Source organism: Macrotis lagotis, chromosome 1, assembly GCF_037893015.1.
Source record: "Macrotis lagotis isolate mMagLag1 chromosome 1, bilby.v1.9.chrom.fasta, whole genome shotgun sequence".
Classification (NCBI taxonomy): Eukaryota; Metazoa; Chordata; class Mammalia; order Peramelemorphia; family Peramelidae; genus Macrotis; species Macrotis lagotis.
Window position 1 is genome coordinate 722,254,785 of NC_133658.1, and position 18,394 is coordinate 722,273,178.

The 18,394-nt window shown below is 33.1% G+C and overlaps 1 protein-coding gene across 7 annotated transcripts in view; it reads right to left on the bottom strand.

Annotated features, from left to right (window-relative positions):
• The window catches only part of NBEA (neurobeachin), a 796,125-nt gene that overhangs the window by 266,649 nt on the left and 511,082 nt on the right, over positions 1 to 18,394 (bottom strand). For all 7 annotated transcript variants that reach the window (XM_074216034.1, XM_074216037.1, XM_074216036.1 and 4 more), the window contains one exon: positions 6,000 to 6,143. In XM_074216034.1, coding sequence (XP_074072135.1) covers positions 6,000 to 6,143 — 144 coding nt within the window. The remainder of the gene's footprint in view (positions 1 to 5,999; positions 6,144 to 18,394) is intronic.

Sequence of the window (18,394 nt, forward strand, 5' to 3'; positions counted from 1 at the left end):
GAATATCTCTCAGTTTGGGTTTGAATTTCCCTGAAGCATTTTGCTCTATAAAATTCTACATTTTTTTCCTCTGAATCCTTTAATCTACTTTCCCAAAATCCAAACTAAAAACCTTTTTTAGTTTAAAGGCCTTTGGATGAGATTTGTAAAACCACCGGGAAAATTTTTATAAGCTTTTATTAGGTATGCTCTACCTATGGCCAGGAATCTGATGTTCCTGTATTTTACTGACACTATAAAGAAGTATTACATGTAAGTACATTAAATAAAATATTTATATATTATAACATTGCCAAGATGTATTGCAAGGAATAGTATCTAAGAAATGTGTGACAGTCAGTCAATATACATTTATTGTTTTTTATGGGACATGGAGATAAAAAAGTACAAATTTCTAATCCACATTGTATCTGTGGTCACTGGATGGCACTGACATCCCTGGTGGGGAGGGGAATTCGCATTGCTCTATGGACATCTTTAGCATAACTGATAAAGCACTACCTTTTTTTTTTTTTTTTTTTTTTTTTTTTTTTTTTTTTTTAGGTTTTTGGCAAGGCAAATGGGATTAAGTGGCTTGCCCAAGGACACACAGCTAGGTAATTATTAAGTGTCTGAGACCGGATTTGAACCCAGGTACTCTTGACTCCAAGGCTGGTGCTTTATCCACTACGCCACCTAGCCACCCCCAAGGCACTACTTTTAATGGAATATCTGATATCCAGCTCCCATTTGAGGTTTTCCTGGCAAAAATACTGGAATGGTTTGCCATATCCTTCTCCAACTGATTTTACAGATGAGAAACTGAAGAAAATAAGGTTAAATGAGTGACTTGCACAGGGACAGAGCCATTAGTATGTGTGAGGCTAGATTAGAAGCCATGAAGATAAGTCTTCCTGGTTTCAAGTCCAGTGCTCTATTCACTTTGCCCCTTAAATATAATTATAATGTGAATTTTAATAGATAAATAAAGGATTATCATTATCATAATAATTTTCAATGATTTCTATACTTGTACTTCTCAAAGACTTATAAAAAATAGTCTGCATTTTGATAAGGAGATTTCAGATGAAATGCAATATTAGAATAGTACTTCTCATAGTAGCCAGATAAGCCAATAAAAACATATTCTAAAGCAAATGAACTCTCTGTCATGGATGGGATACAGAATCTTTACATCTTTATATCAAAGCATTCATTTCTAACCAAGCAATAAACAAATCAGCTGTAAACTTGTGTTTTATTTTGTGAAAGAAGCAAATCATATTCTCCAAGCCAAACCTGAGTCAAAAGTGAAATATGACCATTTCTGTCTGAAATCACCTACAAAATTTTTGTGAATTAATATCCTATTTCAAGCAGATATAGGAAACTGAAATGAGGAAATCATAAATATAATTGTGCTTCAGTGTCTCACTAAAAATTTTAAAATGTAAATAAAGGCAATTAAAATAAGTAGAATGTGGTATTATGACTATCATAACTACCTGTTTGACAAATCTTGAACTTTCATTTATACTAGCAGTTTGCTACAACAGTCATTAGTAAATACATATGTGACTTGCTTCTTAAAATAAATATCTTTGAAAGGAAGGTTACTAAAATTGTAACCAATAAAGTTATTTAAAGAGCTATTCTATAACTATATAAAATTGATATCTTTACTACAATTTGAAAACATCAAAAAAATTAAAGATGTATGGAAAGCAAAATTGTTTCATTATAATTGATTCAAACCCTGATCACAGTTTTCAACTTACTGGAGCAAAATTATTTATTTTAAGTAATTCATTTGGTTTATTCACATATCAAATAAAAAACCAATTTTCAAAGCATAAAACTATGTAACTATCTCTCATAACCAAAAAAGCTCTTAAATTTAATCACTTAAATTACATTTAAATATTTTTAAATTATCAGTATGTGTGAGATGAAAAATCGAGTATCATACATCTCAACATACTATTATGTTCTTATCCATAAAGATGCTGATGACATTTGGGGAAACAGAACATTAGTCCAAGAGTTAAGAGGACTTGAGTTAAATTATAATCTCAAGTATTTACTAGCTATGTGACCTTGGCCAGGTCATTTAACCCCTATTGCAAAAAACCAACATATTCTGTTTCTAATGCTGTGAGTTTTAATGCATTATCTTTTAACTTAGTGACCTTAGTAGTCTAATGTCTATAATGATAACAATTATGTCTATAATAATAACAAAAAAGATTTGGGAAATAAGAGGAAAAGAGAAAATTTTATTCTGGCTACCAGCAGCTTTTAAGTTCAGAATAAACTACTTTTAATTGAATATCTGATATCCAACTCCCATTTGAGATTTTCTTGGCAAATGGGAGCCTTATTAAGAATGTAGCATTCTTTTACATGTAATCTGTCATTGTCAAGTGTTTTATTTCAAAAAAACCTTATAGCAGTAAGAATTTTATATTTTTGAAGTGCATTTTAAATATTAGCAATAATTTTATTTATTAAAAAACAATCTTTTAAAATAGTCCTGTGAGAGAAATAAAATTATTTTCATCCAAGAGACTGGAAATAGAAAGTTGAGATTTTATTTACAATTTCTGAGATTCAAAGAACAGCCTGGTATTGCTTGGTTTTAATTTTGTAGTTGAGTTCATTTCTTGAATTCTGCTATAGATATTTACTCTGAAGATTTACATTATTATGAAAGGGAGTTAAAATTTGATTTTGGAATTATAATTGTTCTAATTTATTAGAATTCAAAGCTCAAAGAAGGCATGGATTAAATCTGACCTAAACATTTTATCTTTCTCTGACCCTTAACATAGTTCTATGAAATCATTGTAAGCATTTAATAAATGTTTGTGGAATTTAGCTATTTTTTCCCTAAATGCTGCTATGTCTGAGACATAGGATAATAACTTAATTTAAATTCTTTTGAGATGTAGTGAAAAGGTTCTACCACTCTATTCTGCATTTCTCATGAGCTCCACTGCATTTGGACATGCTTCCCTTCCCCAGGAAACTCATCTTTGGGAAAGCTCATCATATTGCAAGTCTGAATCAGCCTTGATACTTAACATTTGATCAGTTGTCATCTGACTGGTGAGAAGTAACATTTTAGTAACATCATATGGGCTTTTCTTAGCAAGGATACGAGGGTAGACAGATTAAGTGATTTGCTGAGATTCATACAGTCAATGAATGTCTGAGGTTGTATTAGAACTTAGGTCTTCTTGACTACAGGTCTAGTGGTCTATTCAAAGTCACATAGCTGCTAATATCAAGAACACAAAGTTATTATTAGGGGATTTTATTTGCTTAGAATTTCTGGCACAGGACAATCATGACTTTTCTGGGATTTTGTGATTATCACAAGATTTGGTTTGCATTAGTTTTTTCATTTGAAAGAAAAAGGAATTATATATACTCATTAACAAATCTTTATCAGTTACTTAATTCACAATTTGTCACTATAGTTTGAAGTAGTAATCAATATTTAAGGATTTTTGGAAGTTTCTTGAGATTTAAAGTTCCTTTGAAGGTAAAGAAGGAAATCTTGAGGAACAGGGGATCCTGTAACTACTCACCCTCCCCCAGGGAATTTGTTCTAAGTCTAGAGGTCCCCTTAGAAGAATATAAGCAATGATATTTTATCACTTTTTTTCCAAGCATACTTTCTTTCTTGGGTATTCTAAATTAAGAATGCGACTTGGCATCGCTGTTCAGCCTTTTAGCTTTAAGCACCTTGTAAATATTAGAATCAAATAATGTTACATCATTTAAAATGAGGCCTGCTTAGAAAGGTTGGCATTTGGGGGCAGCTAGGTGGTGGAGTGGATAAAGTACCAGTCCTGGAATCAGGAGGGCCTTAGTTCAAATCTGGCCTCATTCACCTAGCTGTGTGACCTTGGGCAAGTCACTTAATCCCACCCCCCCCAAAAAAAGAAAGGTTGGCATAATTTGTACAATAATGAACATTTAGCATTATAGATTAAATCTTATAAAACTCATGGAAAACAAATATATGATTTTATTGTATTAAATTTTAGTGTACAGAATATTTCTCCAAAGATGGCTCTAACAATTATAGACCTGGAAAGTTTTCTAACTGCCTACTTGAGGTAGACTGGTACAAGCTGAAGAAAGTAAAAAAAAACATGAACTTGGAGCCAAGAGATCTCAAATGGAATTTTGGCTCTGACATCTTGTGTTCTTTTCCATTAATGATTCCTTTCAATACTGAGCAGACAAAAATCAGTAGTAGCTCTGAGATCTATGATATGAAGATGAATTGGGTTCTATTTCTAAAATGTAGCTATATTTTATCCATTAAAACATGATAATCCACAAAACAATACTTTTCTTTGATATCATCCTTCAATCCTAGGTCATTTAAGATAATTTCTCTTGACTTTTTTCCATTAGAACACCTTTCTGTACAGAAACAATGCCTGGTTCTAAGGCTTACAGCAAACTTAGTTCAATTTAACAAATGCTGAGTTCCTACTGTGTAAAGAAACTGGACAAATAACACATTTTGAGATGCTACTGTATCTTCCCACCTGGCACTTGGTCTATTATCCATCCCACACACCAATATTTCTATGAGATTCTATTCCATAGAACCTAGTATACATAAAGTAGGGAAATAAATCAAGAGTTTCAATTCCACTTCCTAGAAACAAAAATACTTTTTGCTGGAAAAAATGTTTTGAGCCCCTCCCCTCACTCCCACTCCCCATCCACAATTCAATAAGCAATTATTTAATACTTATTATATACAAAACACTATAATGTGCTTTGGGGGTGGGGTGAGGAAAGGAGAGGGCATGAAGTGAAAGTGCTCCCTTCAGGTAGGGCTAGGGAGATAAAGAAAATACTGGGTTAAAAGTAAAAGACTGCAGAGGATAGAACCTCTGGAGAGCAGAAGACTAAGGGCTGCCTCTATTCTAGGATGATTCTCTAATACTTTATTTTCTTATGAGATAGGCCTCCTTGCTTCTCCTTCTATAGTCATCAATATCACTTCTGGTTAGGGTTTCACAACTCCTGGGCTTTCTATAGAAGAGTTCCTAACCATTTTGGTGTTTAGATTCCTTTGAAAAAGTCTCTTTCCAAAACTATATTTTAAATGCCTAAATTTACCATGTAAAATTACACTGGATATCAATTACATTGAAAGGCAATTATTGAAATATTAAGGTAAAGCTTTTCTGATGTAGAATAAAACATAAATTAGTTTCTTGTATACAATCTCTACCTTTGAGGAAATCACAAAATCCTTTTGTGATTTTTTTTCAGTTTTAGCTTCCTAGCAACTAAAGAAAAACATGAGCAACAATGTATCCCTTAGTATTTTATTTTGGACTTAGACCTACTTGGGAGAGAGAAAAAGGTATAAATAAGTAATACAGGGTACCTAAAATTCATGGAAGAAAAATGGAATTATAGGTATAAGGGATTGGGATGAGGAGTAGAATGGGGACTAGTGGTTGGAGAGGGATATAAGGAAATGGGACAAGGTTGGAAGTGCTGTTGGTGAGACTAGGAAACAACAATGGAGCTTGGGGAAGTAGTAGGGAGTGGAGTTGTGCAGAAGTAACAAAAATCTCAAGAGTGAAAATAGCGAGGGAATGGAATAAAAGTTCCTGTGCCCAGAACAACATCATGTTCAAGGCATAATTACAATGTAAATAGAATAATACATATATTAGCTGGACATACATGCATAAATAGAAAGGTGATTTTTCTAGAAGGGAGAACTTATTTCTATAAGATTACAAACTTCCTCTAATACTAGGCATGTCACATTCTAAGTAACCAGTAAACATCTTTCATTCCCACAAAAAGAGTTGGAAATGCAGTTATGGCATAACTTTTCTAGGTACATAAAAACACATGTGTGTACATATGTATGCATTGATAGGGATATGGGTAGATAATTGCAGTTGTACATTCAGAGACATACAGAGAGCCAAACAGCCTTATCCTTATGACAAATAATAAAATCTTACCTGCAAGGTTGTCAATTTCTTTTTCCTGTAGTAAACTGACTGCATCATCATCTCCTTCTAGCATGAGCTCTGTTTCTGCATTCTGGTTTACCACAGCTTGACTTCTGAATGTTTTCTTTGACTTGAGAACATCTTCTTCAGTGCCTGAGAAAAATACATTACTATAATTTAGTTCATCCAATTTCAATTTTTTTGAAAAATGAATAAATATTACAGTTGTTCATATTATAAACTGCACTCCATTACTTTTCAATTAATTGCTAAAATGTCAGTTATTTTAGATTGTCATAATGTCCATTTTTAGAGGCAAGGTATTTAAGCAGAGAATGTGCTGAGTTTGCAGTTGGGAAGACCTGGGATCAAATCCTACACCTGATACTTTCTAATCTTGGGAAAGTCATTTAACATTGATATATCTCAGTAAATTCTTTAGAAAATTTCTGTTAAGTGACAGATAAGTTGAACTGCAGTCTGCATTGGTAGAATTCTTATACTAAGATTCCAAGTGACGAAATCATAGATCCCACATGTATATTCTACTTATCTCTCTCTCTATATATATGTGTATACCCATATACATTATATGTATACATATAATGTATGTGCCTCTTATACATACTAACTGTGACAAGGGGGAAAGTCATTCAACCTTTTAATGCCTCAGGCAAATCTCTAAGATATTAATTGAAGAATAGTGCCATCTGCATTAACAGAGGAAATTCTTCATGAGCGCAGGACCAGTGAGGGATATGTTAATGTTCAATTATTCTGCTATGTCAGACTCTTCATAGATAGGAGTTTACCATACAACAATGAAATCTTAAGTCTGATTTGTATTTACCTGTTTGTCTTGTCTATCTGACTATTTGTGTCTATCTAGTTTCCACTTAAGTCATACCTATTATGGTGATTCATGAAGGCTATGGTAATTTAGCATGAACTTCTTTCAGGTTTTATTCCAAGTTGGAAAGATTTTAAAAGTCTTGTCAACTGAGACTACATTACCTGAAGTTTAGTGAGGTTTATCATTAGAAGATAGGTTACTTGTTAAGATATTGTGAAACACACACACACACACACACACACACACACACACACACACAGCCCGAAAGGCAGCATGGTGTAAGAGTTTAAGTACTGAACTTGTAAGAATATCTAGGTTCAAATCCTGCCTCAGACACTGACTGTGTATAACCATAAAAATTAACTTAAAACTTTTTTAAGATTCAGTTTACTCATTTGTTACATGGAGATAAATATACTACCTATCTTAAAGGATATGTATGTAAAATGTCAAAAATGTATGTGAAATGTTTTGTAAAATGATATGTTTCAAATATATACATAACACCATATACATGTTTTATTATTGCTGGCCAAAATGATTAACAAAGAACATTTATAAGGTCTAGCAGGATTGCACTCTTCTACAGGGCAAGGAATAACCACATCAAGTGAAATCACCAAAGTATTTAAGTATACAATGTCAAACTGTTGCCAGTCTAAGAGGCATTTAAAACTTGCTAAAAGTTTAAGAAAATGAAATATTATATAGGACATGGTTAGCCAACCTCTTAGCTCTTTTGGGCTGAATCACCCAACAAAAACTTGTCAAGGGCCACATATAGAATCTGTTATTTATTTATGATTACAATATAACCCATATTATCAATAGTATAATAATAAAATGTAATAAAGTATAATAAAAATAATGAGTAAATAAAATTTACTTTTCAAACAAAAAATAGGAACATGCTATTTTTAATGTGATCACAGACTGCATTTTTTGATCAGTGCATCTATATCTGGTTTGATAGAGGTTGTAGTAATTCAAAGAATATTTTCAAGATGCTTGACTGAAATTTTTGTACAGTTTTCACTGTTTATCTTGTTTTGTTCAGATAGTGTGTCAAAGTGAATTAAATTATTATTCTTATTCTGAGGTTGCCACAATTTCAGTTTTCATTTTGAATGCTGCTACTGTTTGAAACATATCATTTCTTAATTGATTTTTCACCTTGGAGACATGTGTACAGTTCATTTAAATGAGCAGTGATACTCAGTAAAAATGATAAATCAGCCAATCAGCTTTCATTTTCATATTCAGGTGCAGTTTTTCCTTTTAAAACTTCAATAATCTGTGAGAGTGCACAATGTTACTCATTTGAAAAAAGTCCAGCTGTATTAGTTAAAGGTTAAGCTGGTCTGTGATGTTACAACATTGGAATGTGTGCTCACCTCTTCCTTCATTTTCTGGTGTGGGTTAGATCCATTCACTATAGGATAAGACTTGTCACACACACACACACACACACACACAAATACACACCCCTGCCCAAACTGGCTATCAAGATTTGAAATTCTGGGGTGGCTAGGTGGTTGCAGTGGTTAGAGCACCAGCCCTGGATTCAGGAGGACCTGCATTCAAATCTGACCTTAGACACTTAATAATTACCTAGCTGTGTGACCTTGGGCAAGTTACTTAACCTCATTTGCTTTGCAAAAAAACAAACAAAAAAACCCTGAAATACATTATTTTTATTTAAAGAAATTGTTTCCTTTAAATCAAGTTAACACAATAATTTTCATCCATCATTTACATATTTGTGTGAATAGCCTTATTATATCCTTTCCTAAGATAGATGAAGAGACAGCAGGAGATGATAGAAAGAATCACTTGGTTTTGAGATCAGGTTGATTTCTACCATTTATAAGCCTTAGTTTTTTCATATCTATTTTATAAATTTTCCATAAGGCTTAATTAGATAACAGATGTAAAGCAGGTTGCAAAAAATTTATAAACTAAATATCAATTATTATAATAATTATTAGGAAGGTACTAGAAACAAATGAGGAATAGCAGAGGTGATAAAGACATACTTTTCTATTTAATATTTTTAAAGTACTGATACTAACATAAATTATTTAACTTTGTCTACTAGGTCTACCTTGACCTTTTTACTTGTTAAGTATATCATTATGAGTTTCAAAAAAATTGGTGAAACTAAACAGTTGTACATATGGGTTTTTCAGTTAATGAAAGAAATATGGATTTTTCTAAAATTACTTTTCCTTCAGTTTTAAAAATAAAATGATGACAAGGCCATAGTCACAGACAAATAAAACATTACAAAGGAGAATGAAATCTGGAATCTTTGAACCACAGAATTTAAAATTTGTAAAGTGCCTCAGTGTTCACATAGTCCAACAAATGCACAAAAATAATAATTTTTATAACAAATCCAATAAACAGGTGACTGATGTTTATTTGAAGATCTACAAGGAAAAGGAACTCTTAGTTCATTTCAATCTATGACATCTCTAATTGTTGAAGTTTTTCCTAACATCAAGTTTAAATTGGCATCTTTAAAATTTGTATCCACAACTCAAAGCATAGGGCCAAGGAGAATTTAATTTACTCTCATCCACATGATAGCATGTTCCCCTGTGAAGCTAAATATACCTGGATCCTTCACTGGATCTTCATCTCTCATGGACTCTGCACTGTTCACCATCCTGGATGCCCTTTTCTATACATTCTCTAGCCCACAATAATTTTTTTAAAAGGTGTTGTCCAGAAGTGAATTTAGTATTCTAGATAAGGTCTGACAAAAGCATGGGGGGTGGATGGAAAATAAGGGAGTCATTGGGGATTAAGACATTTCTCTTCTCTCTTCATGAACATTATGACTCTCTTAATGAGGCTCAATATTGCATTAGCTTTTTTGGCTGCCATGTCACATTTTGAATTCGCAGTACACTAAAGATTCCAAAAATCTTTTTCTTCAAAATACCTGCTGCTTTTCCAATTTTATACTTGTTAAGTTAATTTTTTGTATTTGAGTGTTATACTAATCTCTATGGAGTCATCTTATTTTAATCAGGCAAATACTTTAGATTCTGCCATTCAGTGTTACCTATTCCTCTGATAAATCTGATGAAAATATCTTTTATACCTTTATCTATGTCATATATAAGAATGCTAACCTTGAACTAAATATAGGTTCTTGGAATACTCCACTGGACATCTCCTGCCACATCTACATTAAACCATTAACTACAACTCTTTGAATCTTCTCATCCATTCAGTTCTGAATGTATTGGCACTAATTTCTCAATGGATCAAGCTTTCTATTTAGTAGTTTATGGTTGGGGCAGCTAGGTGGCACAGTGGATAGAACACTGGCCTTGGAATCAGGAGGACCCGAGTTCAAATGCAGCCTCAGACACTTAATAATTACCTAGCTGGGTGACCTTGGGCAAGTCACTTAACTCCATTGCCTTGTCAAAACAAAACAAAACAAACAAAAAAGTAGTTTATGGTAGTGGGGCAGGACAGTAGACAAGACACATTTCCTGTGCATTCTACTGGACAGGCACATTTGGCTACAGTAGAAAGTTTCATGAAACAGTCTATACAGATGATTCAATTTCTAAATAGGAGTAATTTAATTTTTTGACTTTGTATGCAATCATTTGTATGAATCTTTTACTTTAATTGCTTAGTAAAAATACTAAAACACTACTTTTATGGCAAGCTAAATGCTTTGCTAATTGCTAGGTTAGTGAAAAAAATGCTGTTATTTTATACAGTTGAAATTAGTGAACAAATAAAAGACCATAAAAGTATAGTTAAGTAAATTTGGAGCCACAAAATCTATATTAACATTTGAAACAATTTTACAGCTATAAAAAGCATTCATCTAAAAGAAATATATGAAATTAATCACTTCCCTTAACTATTACCTCACTTCTGTTGGTATATTAAATATATTACTTAGCTGTGAGTCAAGTTACTTGGTTTTGTCATTCTTTAACATACATTTATCTAAATCAGAGTGTAAGGCTTTTTTAGTCACTAGATCTTTTATGAATTATGGTTCTATTTGTCAAAACTATAGGCAAGAAGAGGTAAAGCTCAAAGGGCTGTCTCATAAGAGTTGTAAACACTGTCCTTATAAAGAATTGGTGTAATACCCAACAAATCAAAAACTGGTTGAGAAGAAAATTTATTTGTGATCATCTCTCTTCAGAAGAGGTACTGTTCTGACATGTACTTCTTGGTTTATCTGTCTATTCATCAAGGAATTAACAAGTACATGTCACTAAGATCAAATCAGATCTTGGATTTTAAAATGAAACTTATATTTAAAGCTGGATCAGTTAGAGGTTTTGCATTCTTGTTTTTCTGAGAAAATTTCAAAGTATTCTAAAATAGATTTCTCTAATTTATAATAAACATCTTAAGAAAACAGCATATACAATACAAAAATATTTGACATAAAATTCCTTTTTGGCATTTTTCAATGTCATCTAAAGAATAAGTGACAACATTCTTCATATTTTAGAATTCATAGTATAATATAACTAGTTGTTGGAACTATTTGAAATTCTTCTAAGATGAAGATTACACAAGATAAACCAAATAGTAATCTTCCTTTTTTTTCACTTTGATAAGATTTCACTGAGAACTAATTAAATACTGTAATAACAATGAAATTGCCTAGAAAACCAAAAAAGTAGATTATGTAGTTTATTAGAGATAGTCCCCTCTTAAAAACAAAATCAATATAAAAGCCAAAACTAACAAACCACCACAATATAGCTATCCCTATATACTTCAAATAGGTAACTGGAGAAATTAAATTATGTGAGGATAATTTTTACTAAAGAATATCTTTGCCTGAAATGTGGTGAGGCATTTCATTTGGCATATATAGATACTACAAATATGATGAAACTATGCTAGATAATTTAATCTATTCTGTATGAGAAATTAGTAGTCAACTCTTGATCATATATACTAATGAAAAGGAAAAAAAACTGGGGTAGAACCCAAACAAAGGTGAATTCCTAAACTATTTAAATGTAGCTTTGAAATTCCAGATAGTCAGTCAATGACACACAGATAACTCCTACACCCAGTCCATATCTTTGGAAGTATTTGTTTTACTATTTTAAACCACACCTCATTACCTCCATAGTAGTTGGTCATGGTGAGTTGCTGTGGCTAAAATATTATCTGGTAACTGACAAACTAATGATAAATGTCTCTGCAAAATTTTGCTAAAATCCAATGATAAAGGCATCATAAGGACCCGGACCCAGGAAGAACTGAGTTCAAATCCAACCTCAGTCACTTTGTGACCCTGGACAAATCACTAAATCCTCTTTACCTCAGTTACCTCATCTACAAAATAAGCTAGAAAAGAAAATAGCAAATGATTACAGTATATTTGCCAAATGGGGGTCATAATCTCTATAGAAATAAACGAACAGCAAAAAAAAAAAGACATAATTAATTACTCAGATGTCTAACTAGATAATAATCACTTGCCTGAGAGCATTTGGCTGCAGTCACCTTGCAGATCACCAAAAAGCACCATTTCTCCATTGCATTCTTACCTTTTCAGCAATATACTATACTCAAGGCTTAACCCCTAAAGACAATGATATAATCATTCTGAAACCATGAAAATACTGTTATTTTGTCTGAATCTCAATGATTCTGAAGCCATGGCTGTCAATGTGTTTGTCCCTTCTTTGACTGCTTACTTATTCTCATTCCCCTCAACACAACCCCATCAATATCCTACTCTAAAGCTACCTATGGAGATAGAGCAAGGGTGAGGAATCTTTTTTTCTACCAAGGGTCATTTAGATATTTATAACATCATTCACAGGCCATAAAAAATTATTACCTTAAAAATTAGTTTGCTGTATTCAGTCAAATATTCAATTAATTCACCCCTAAAAAGCTCCCAGATTCATTGAATTTTGAGTCCTGCCTGAGATTGCTATGGTAGCCCCAGACCAAATGGTTTCAATGTCCTCATATGGCCCCTGGGCTGGAGATTCTCCACCTGATCTAAAAGCATAATGAATAGATCCCTAGGTCTACAATCAGGAAAAACTGATTTCAAATCTGATCTTGGTCACTTACTAGTTGTGGGATCTGTCTGCCTCAATTTCCTCAACTGTAAAATTGGGATAAAAATAGGCTGTTTGGGGGGTGGCTAGGTGGCACAGTGGATAGAATAGTGGCCTTGGAGTCAGGAGTACCTGAGTTCAAATCCAACCTCAGTCACTTAATAATTACCTAGCTGTGTGGCCTTGGGCAGGCCACTTAACCCCATTTGCCTTGCAAAAACCTAATAAAAAATAGGCTGTTTGTAAGGATTAAATAAGATCATATTTGTAAAGCACTGCAATGTTCCCTGAAATGCCTGCTCTAAAAGTAACCATGCCATTTTCATCTTAACTATTTCTTTTACTGCACCTTCCATCGACTTTCACTCATTGAGACCAGACCCCCTCCAGAGAACTTAGCTTCCTGATTACCATTTCCAGCATTGATTCAATTTTTCCCCTCCAACTCCTGGTTTACTGGTTTGCAGTATTTCTTGATCTCCAGGCTCTCCCTCAACACCCTTAACATCTTCCTTCCTTTGAGGTTCATACAATTCATATTTATCACCAAGTCAAGATCCTAGTGGTTCTGTCTACTAACCATAAAGATACTCTTTTTCCTTTTCTAATAGGTACAACTCCTGCCTTCATATTAGGGGATACTGCTTCAAACACTCCAACCTTCTAATTCCTCAATTTACTCATTTTCCATGATCTATTCCTTGCCTCACCTGAGCTAATTTTTTCAAGACATAGACAAGCACACCAATTTCATGTTCACGACCTCTGAAATTACTTTATCTGATCACAGTCTACTGTCATTCCACCTCATAGTTCCTTGCAATCCCCAAACCTGTTCTTTGTCCTTAATATAAATGTTTGTCCTTCATTTTTTTTTATAGGTTTTTGCAAGGCAAAATGGGGTTAAGTGGCCTGCCCAAGGCCACACAGCTAGGTAATTATTAAGTGTCTGAGGCCGAATTTGAACTCAGGTACTCCTGACTCCAGGGCTGATGCTCTATCCACTGTGCTATCTAGCCACCCCTGTCCTTCATTTTCGAAGAAGACTATGACATCAGGGAGGTGATTCCCTGACAAACACAAGAATTGGATCTGTGTGAGGAGTTGCTGAGCTAAGTCACCAGTCTCACTTTCTTCTGAAAAGACATCTGGGTCCAATGGTCAGGAAGGCCTTGAATGTGAAGCAGTAGGGGTTAAATGATTTGCCCAAATAAGAGTCAAGTGTATTAGGTTGGATTTGAACTCCTGTTCTCCTGATTCCAAGCAGTGCTCTATCTACTGTACCCACTAGCTGCTCTTTGTCCTTATGATAAGAACTAATCTTTGATTATACTCCATCCTTTTCTCCATATTAGCACCTTGGTGAACCAGTTCAATGCTACACAGCTTCTCTAGTTTCCCTTGCCATTATCTTATCATCAGTCTTAATCTGCTAAACCTCATTCTCGAATTACTACCACCACCTGCTGTCTTTATCCTTACATACTACTGAACAAAGTTGGGGAACATCACAAAACTTCTGACATGAGTCTACAACAAACTTATATATCATAATCTCAAAATAGGGTCTCACTTTGGTTAAAGCAATCTTTTTTGACATCTATATAAGTGACTCATTATTGACTGAACTATAGTAGTTTCTCTGAATCTTTTCATCATTCCTCAAAATTCTTATGGCTCCCCTGCTCCCTTCTCCACTTTCTCTTCTGAGAACCTTGTCTCATATTTCACCGAAAATTTTTAGGTGATTTGCCAAAAGCGTCATCTTAACCCCTGCCCTTCACCTCACATCCCTAAGATGCCATCCACCACTCTATCAACCTTCATCTATTTCACATGAAAAGGTGGCTCTGCTCCTTGCCAAGGCAACACTCTCTGCAAGCACAAGTAATTCCATTCTACTCTGTCTTCTCTATCACCCCCATTCTCTCATTTATTTTCATTTTCTTCCTGTTTACTATCTGGTTCTATATTATCTACAAACATGCCCAGTTCTGTCCCATCTTCAAAAAAAATTCCTCACTTGAACTATTTGATCTCTGCTAGCTGTCATCCTATCTTTCCTTCCTTTCCTGATCTAACTTTTTGGGAAGGCTGTCTACAGCTGATGCTTCCACAGACTTCCCCTCACTCCCTCTATATCTTTGCACTCTGGATTCATACTACATTATTAAACTGAAACTGTTATCTAGGAAATTGCCAATTCTAATGACCTTTTCTTATTTTGCATTCTTTTTTTTGTCTTGGCTTTTGGCATTTTCTTTTTTTTTAACTGAAATTTTATTTTATTTTTCCAATTACATGCAATGGAAGTTTTTCAATATTCATCCATTTGCAAATTTATGAGTCACACATTTTTTTTACCACCCTCTCTTCCCTTCCCATGGTGATAAAAAGTCTGGTAGAAGTTGTACATGTACATTCCTGTTAATCATATTTACATATTAATCTTGTTGTGAAAGAGGAATTACAACTAAGGGAAAGAAAAAAAAAACATGAGAAAGGAAAACATAAAAGAAATTTTAAAAGGTGAACATAGTATGTTTTGCTTTGCATTCAGAATCTAGTTTTTTTTCTTGGGATGTTGATGGCATTGTCTATAGTAGGTCTCTTAGGGTTGTCCTTGATCTCTGAATTGCTGAGAGAAGCTGCATCCATCATAACTGATCTTCTCACAATATTATTGTTATCATGTACAATGTTCTCTTGGTTCTGCTTACTTCACTCAACATCAGTTCATGTAATTCTTTGCAATGCTTCTCTAAAGCTTGAATGTTCTTGATTTTCTTATAGAACAATAGCATTCCAAAATATCCATATACCACAATTTGTTTATCCATTCCCCCATTGATGGGCATCCTCTCAGTTTTAAATTCTTTGTCACTACAAAAAAGTTGCTGTAAATATTTTTGCACATGTGGGACTTTTCCATTTTTTAATGATTTCTTTGGGATACAGACTTAGTATTGATATTGCTGGGTCAAAGAGTATGATCAGTTTTATTGCTCTTTGGGCATTGTTCCAGATTGCTCTCCAGAATGGGTCAGTTTACAACTCCAACAATACATTGTCCCAAACTCCACTAGCAGTGCATTAATATCCAAATTTTCTACATCCATTTGAATGTTGATCATTTGGGGAGGCAATCTGATAGATGTGAGTTAGTATATCATAGCAGTTTTAATGCGTATTTCTAATCAATCATGATTTGGAGCATTTTTTCATATGATTGTATATAGCTTTAATTTCTCCATCTGAAAACTGCCTGTTTATATCCTTTGACCATTTCTCAACTGGGGAATGACTTAGAAATTTGATTCAGTTCTCTATATATTTTATAAATGAGTCCTTTATCAGAAACACTAGCTGTGAAAATTGTTTCTCAGCTTTCTATTTTCTTTCTAATCTTGGCTGCATCGGTTTTATTAGTGTAAAACCTTTAAATTTAATATAGTCAAAATCATCCATTTTGCAATTTGAAATGTTCTCTATTTCTTGTTTGGTCATAAATCTCTCCCCTCTCAATTGATCTGGCAGATAATTTCTTGTTCTCTTAATGTCTATGGTATCACCTTTTCTATCTAAATTCTGTATCCATTTTGACCTTAGTTTGATATAAGGTATGAGGTGTGGGCCTGTGGCTATTTTTTGCCATACTATTCTCCAGTTTTCCTAATAGTTTTTGTCAGAAAAAACATCCCAGAAGCTAATCTCTTTGGGTTTGTTAAACTGTATTTTACTATAGTCATTTAATATTGTCTCTTTTTCAAGCACTCTAATCCACTGGTCTATATTTCTTAACAGTGTCAGGCTGTTTGATGACTGCTGTTTTATAATATAGTTTTAGATCTGGTTCAACTAGACCACCTTCCTTTGCATTTTTGTTCATCAATTCCCTTGTCATTCTTCTCTTTTGTTACTCCAGATGAATTTTGTTACTATATTTTCTAGCTCTATAAAATAGATTTTTGGGACTTTGATTGGTATGCCACTGTATAAATAATTTAATTTGGGAAGATTTGCCATTTTTATTATATTAGCTTGGCTTAATCATGAGCAATTGATGTTTTTCCAATTGTTTGGATCTGATCTTATTTGTATGGAAAGTATTTTGTAATTGTATTCATATAGTTCCTAGGTTTGTCTTGAAGTAGATTCCCAAGTATTTTATGTTGTCTACAGTTTTTCAAATGGAATTTCTCATTCCATCTCTTGCTCTTGGGCTTTATTTTTCATATATAGAAATGCTGATGATTTATGAAGGTTTATTTAATATCTCTGCTACTTTGCTGAAGTAGTTAATTGTTTTAAGGAGATTTTTAGTTTATTTTCTAGGGTTCTCTAAGAGTGTGTTTTGCTTACTCATTATCAATTTTAATTCCTTCAATTTCTTTTTCTTCTCATATTTCTAAAGCTAACATTTCTAATATTATATTTAATAGTAGTGGTGATCCATTGTTTCATTCCTGACCTTAGTGGAAATACTCTTAGTTTATCCCCTTTACATATAAAATGCTTTTAATGGTTTAGATAGATACTGTTTATTATATTAAGAAAAACACCATTTATTCCTATATGCATAGTATTTTTAATAGGAATGAGTGCTGTATTTTGTCAAAGGCATTTTCTGTGTCTATTGAGATAATCATATGATTTCTGCTAGTTTTGTTGATCATATAGTTAATTATGTTGTATTCCTAATATTGAACTATCCCTGTCTACCTGGTATGAATCTTACTTGATAATATGTGCATCATCCTAGTAATAACTTGTAATCTCTTTTATTTAACATTTTCACATTAAATTTATTAGGGAGATTGGTCTATAATTTCCTTTGTCTATTTTGGCTCTTCCCATTTTATTTATCAGCACCAAATTGGTGTCATAAAGGGAATTTGGTAGAACTCCTATTTTTAAAAATAGTTTATGGAGAATTGGAATGAATTGTTCCTTAAATGTTTGGTAGAACTCATTTGTAAGTTTATCTGGGCCTAGAGGTCTTTTTTTGGAGAGTTTATTTATGGTTTCTTCAATTTTTCCCCCCCTGAAATGGGGTTATTTAAGTATTTTATCTCTTCTTCTATTAATCTGGGTAGCTTTTATTTTTGTAAATATTCATTCATTTCACTTAAGATTGTCAAATTTATTGGCATACAGTTGAGCAAAATAGCTCTGATTTATAATTTTAATTTCCTCCTTATTGCTGGTGAGTTCATCTTTTTCATTTTTGATACTATAATTTGGTTTTCTTCTTTCTTTTTAAAAATCAGATTAACCAAAGGTTTAATCTATTTTACTGGTTTTTTTAGAAAACAATTCTTAGTTTTATTTATTAGTTGAATGGATTTCTTTCAATTTTATTAATTTCTCTTTTGATTTTCCAAATCTCTAATTTGGTATTTAATTAGGGATTTTTAATTTGTTCTTATTCTAGTTTTTGGAGTCCCATGATCTCCTCTTTCTCT